At 44.0% G+C, this 4374-nt stretch overlaps 1 protein-coding gene across 1 annotated transcript; it reads right to left on the minus strand.

Annotated features, from left to right (window-relative positions):
* Nucleotides 1-449: 449 nt before the first annotated feature.
* LOC140859059 (BURP domain-containing protein 6-like) lies at nucleotides 450-3062 on the minus strand. Its single transcript, XM_073260357.1, has 3 exons — nucleotides 2905-3062; nucleotides 2689-2794; nucleotides 450-1381 (listed from the first exon to the last, which is right to left on the minus strand). The coding sequence occupies exons 1-3, from the start codon at nucleotides 2938-2940 to the stop codon at nucleotides 681-683; spliced, it is 843 nt and encodes a 280-aa protein (XP_073116458.1). The 5' UTR covers nucleotides 2941-3062; the 3' UTR covers nucleotides 450-680.
* Between the last annotated feature and the right edge of the window lie 1312 nt (nucleotides 3063-4374).

The raw sequence follows: 4374 nt of genomic DNA on the forward strand, positions 1-4374 counted from the left end.
TTTTGATGAAATAAAAACTTCTGCATTCTTAACTATGCTCCCGTTTCCTACATGCATATATAGATACTTGATTATGCATGTTCACTCTTTTAAGATTGTTACTTTCTGGGTCAACATTGCAAATTTATGGCTTCCACTATACCAGTTCTATATGCAGTGCGGATCACCTCATGCTGTGATGCATCACGCCGATTGTCATCACATGATGCATGGTCAGCAAATGACACGTATGAGCACAGATTGTGCATCTACATGATTCACGTTGTTTGCTGACTGTCAATCATGCAATGGATGGCCAGTGTGATGCACCACGACATGCGGTGCATCGCACGCACCGTAGGGGAGAGATGATTTCTTCCATATGTTTAGGGCGTTGGGTACCAGTGATCCTGTTCTCATCCAAAATTTTGGCAGACTTCCTCCAATCCTGGTTCTCAAAATAAAAACAGTAGCTGGGCAAGCACGAGATTTATGAGAGGATAGAGTGGTTTATTTTTAGGGGCTTACATCAGCACATCATCGGGAAGGCACCCCTACCTGGACAGCGGCCCCATTATATTACACTAGCTAGACAAAGCACGCACGGACAATACTGGAGTAGACTAGGCCAGCCATGGATATACACGGCAGAAGCTTTGTGCAGGCCACCAAAGCTCCATCGACCCAAAGGAATCCATTCTCTACTTGTTGGGGCCCCAGACGAGGTCATTCTGGGGCAGGAAGTGGCAGACCGGAACAGTGCCGGGCTTCACCTTGAGCACCTCGAAGGCCTTCGGGCTGAGCGCTGCAGCATCGGCATGGCATGCGGCCACCGCCTCCCCCTTCGTCCCGTCCCTCCCCACCATCGACACAGTGTATGCCCGAGCGTCGGTGGTGTGGCAGAGGAACACGGCATACTCATAGTTCTCGGCATGGCAGGCCACCAGAGTAGGCCCGGCCACCTTCTGTACGCTGGCGACGGTGTACTCCTGCTTCGGTGTGCTCTCCTTCTCCACCGTCGTCGACAGGGCCCGGACTTCGCGAGTCCGGAGGCTCGACGTGCTGAATTCCACCATGGACTCGAGGGAGGTGGCGCAAAGCTTGGTCTCTCCGTCGATGGCCGGCTCCTCGCACTCGTGGAGGGTCTTCTTCATCGCCTGGGCTTTGTTGGAGTTGGGATCGATGGAGAGGCGGGCAAGGACCGCCGGGAGCTTGGCGGAGGAGAAAGGGATGGAGTCAGCTGCTTTGCGAGGAAGAAAGGTGGCGGCCGAGGTGGTTCGGGTGAAGTGCAACGTCATCCTGGCTCCGGGGCGCAAGTCCTTCTCTATGAAGAAGAGCGCGGCCGCAGGGTCTTCTTGGACTTGGGCATCTGTAGCAGCGGTCTTCATATTAGCCATCACATCTGCATGCAGTTAGTACGTAGAAATTGTCAAGTAGGAGTATAATTGGTGCAAATTTGAGCTCAGCTAAACTAGATTTCAGCTGAGATTGAGCTGCTCGTGAACGACTTGATTAGATGGTTGGTCAAGAGTATGAGGTACCCAGATTTTATTTTTTATTTTTTATTTTTAAAGGGAAAGTGCTGATTTCCTTCCCTGGCTTGACTTTTATTTAACCGAAAAAGACTTTTAATTTAGCCAAAATTTGCAGGTCGATGGCCATTTAATTTTGAGTCCGTCCCATGCATAACGCAAGAAGAAAAGAACATGGACCAAAGAGGTATGAGCAAATCTGAAATAGACACAACAGGGAATAAAAATTAAATGAAACATAACCTGCTCTACTGATTAATTTAATGGCAGATATGTTTTGTTTTCAGAAAGAATAAATATTGGAGAAACTTGTATTTCTGTTCACCAAATATGGTTCGATCGGTCTTTCTCTCCATAATTAAAAAGGAGTGGCGATTGGGATGGTTATGGTATGTAATGTTTCGTGGTTGCAGAAAGTGCAGGCTTTTCAACCATCATATTGATAGTGAAGCGGATATGCTGAATTCTATTCTCTTTTTGCTTGAGACTGGACTTATCAATGCTTGGATGCTGTTAAGTCGAAGATTGAGCCTCCTTAAAATATGGTCGATATTGTTTGACACTTCGTAATTAGTACTATCTCCCCTGTTTCTTTTCTTCTCTTGTCTCCTTTTGTCTGGTATCTGTCTTTTGTGCGTAAGCGATGTTTTGCTGCTGTACTTTCATTTACTTGATGAAAGGGATAAGGCTTTTAGCCTAATTGTTTCCTCCAAACGAATAAATGGCAGTTAATTTAAGGGCTGGTATAATCCATTTCCCTTCTCTCCAAATATATTATTCCGAATAATCTCAACTGTTAATTATTAGTTGTTTTGAGCGCTGCTTCCATATTTCTGTTCTAGGACACAATTGTTGATAAACATTCCATAATTAAATTGGTAGATTGATAGTGGTATGACACAATTAGCTAGGAAATAATATACTTTTACTAACTAATAAATAGAATAATATACTTTTACTAACTAATAAATAGATCTAAGTTTTATAAATTTAAATATAAAGGAGTTAGCTTTCTTCAAAAAAAATATAAAGGAGTTAGCTAGTCAGGTTAGGCTTGAGTTAGACATTTCTTGATCTCAGCTGAAATTATGTTGAGCTAGGGCCTTAGGCTTATTATTTCATCGAGCCTCTTGTCAATGACAATTCTACTATCAAAAGAATTATGAGAGATCGAGACCAGGACGTATCGCATCGCTGATGGCACTTGGCATGGGAGTGTTGGGCAAGACTGAGTTCCAGTAGAGATCTGCAGGCAAAGCAGCACGACATGCTCCAACTGCAAGCTGAAACAAAATGATGTTCCATGGATTAGAACGCCATAGATGAAGTAAGAATTTTACGAAATAGAGAAGAATGGAACAGATAGCTAAGAAACCGTAGCTGTTATGCTCACCAAAAAGAAAGAAAGAAAGCCTAGGAAGCGAGCCATGGATGAGGAAACCAATAGCTGAACACTAAAGCTGAGAAGGAAGAGAAGCTGGTGCACATAGAACGGCAGTCCTGGGAAGGATTTATAGTCCAGGGCCAGGCTCACCGAGAATAAGAACGACAAGCTAGCATTATACTGCCCGAGGTCCAATTATTTTGCTGCCCGGCTGCCCTTGCTCTCACGATTGCTGCTGTTTGTGGATGGAGCGTTACGTGGCAAGCATTATGTTGCCCGAGATCCAATTATTTGCTGGTCGGCTTCCTTGGTCCCACGATCGCTGCTGTCTGTGGATGGCTTGGAGCGTCGGATGGCGCGGGTTATCTGAAGTGGTAAACGAGCAGTGCCAGCATAACACAAGATCCTACAGACAAAGTTACTATTGAGTTTGATACAAAATCTTAATCATTTCTTAGCCAATTTTTTGGGTAAATTGGTTACTCGACATGGTATAAGCGTTCGACTTTGCTAGAGATTGCAAGCTCAAATTCCCTCCACACTAATTATTTGTTGGAGAACTTGATGACTGGTCTCTATATGGATCCCACCGTAGCGAAACACGCACATGGGCTGCAATTTTTGTTAATTTCCGGTCTTTCTAAAAGCGTACACGGGGTACGCTGCTGGATGGTGGAGGAACCGGCAATTAGAAAGCTGGTCCACAATCCCTCGTCATTATATATTTATGGATCTAAGGAGGGATCACATGTTAAAAATACGGTATCCATTTGAGCTGGGATCCCAGACATGTGCACCACAAAAGCCAGTGCATGTTTGGATGGGCGACACATTAGCCAACTCAAAGTTAAACTCACCAATCTCAAAGATAGACAGCTGACATGCCAACCATGACGTTATTGGCGTTTCCCTATCAACTATAGCTGATGTGTTGATCTTTTGACTCTCTAGTATGGTGCCAACTAAAATGAGAGCAATGAGAGAGTAGCACATGAGCTGTGTAACTTTTTCTAAGTTATTTTGGTGTAACTAGAGCAGTATCGTCCGTGCTCCTTTCAAGTCCCTAATCTTTAAACCCGTGCATCGGCGTGGATCTGCCTTATCTTGTCTCAACATTTTTCTTTTCCTTCCTCAAAAAATCTGAACATCTTCCGGTCGTAAGATCCAAGTAGCTTTCTAGTGTCAACACGCTGCAATTTATTTGGCTCAATTTAGAAGAAAAAACAAAAATAAAAATCTAACTGGCCCATCTTTGCTTTATGTTAAATCGTGAAGGGGGAAACGCTTCCTAGCCAAAATGCTTAGGCGAATCTCCTAATCTTTTAACGTTAGAAATTGTTCGCATAAGAGGTCTCACCATGCAGACAGGTGACGTACATCTGTATATGCATTACACGGTTGCTAAATGTGATTTTTGTCACTGGACCCATGAGAGGGAGAGAGATGCTAACATAACTCATAATTCCTATGCAAGATAAG

The sequence above is a fragment of the Elaeis guineensis genome, chromosome 7, assembly GCF_000442705.2.
Source record: "Elaeis guineensis isolate ETL-2024a chromosome 7, EG11, whole genome shotgun sequence".
Taxonomy (NCBI): Eukaryota; Viridiplantae; Streptophyta; class Magnoliopsida; order Arecales; family Arecaceae; genus Elaeis; species Elaeis guineensis.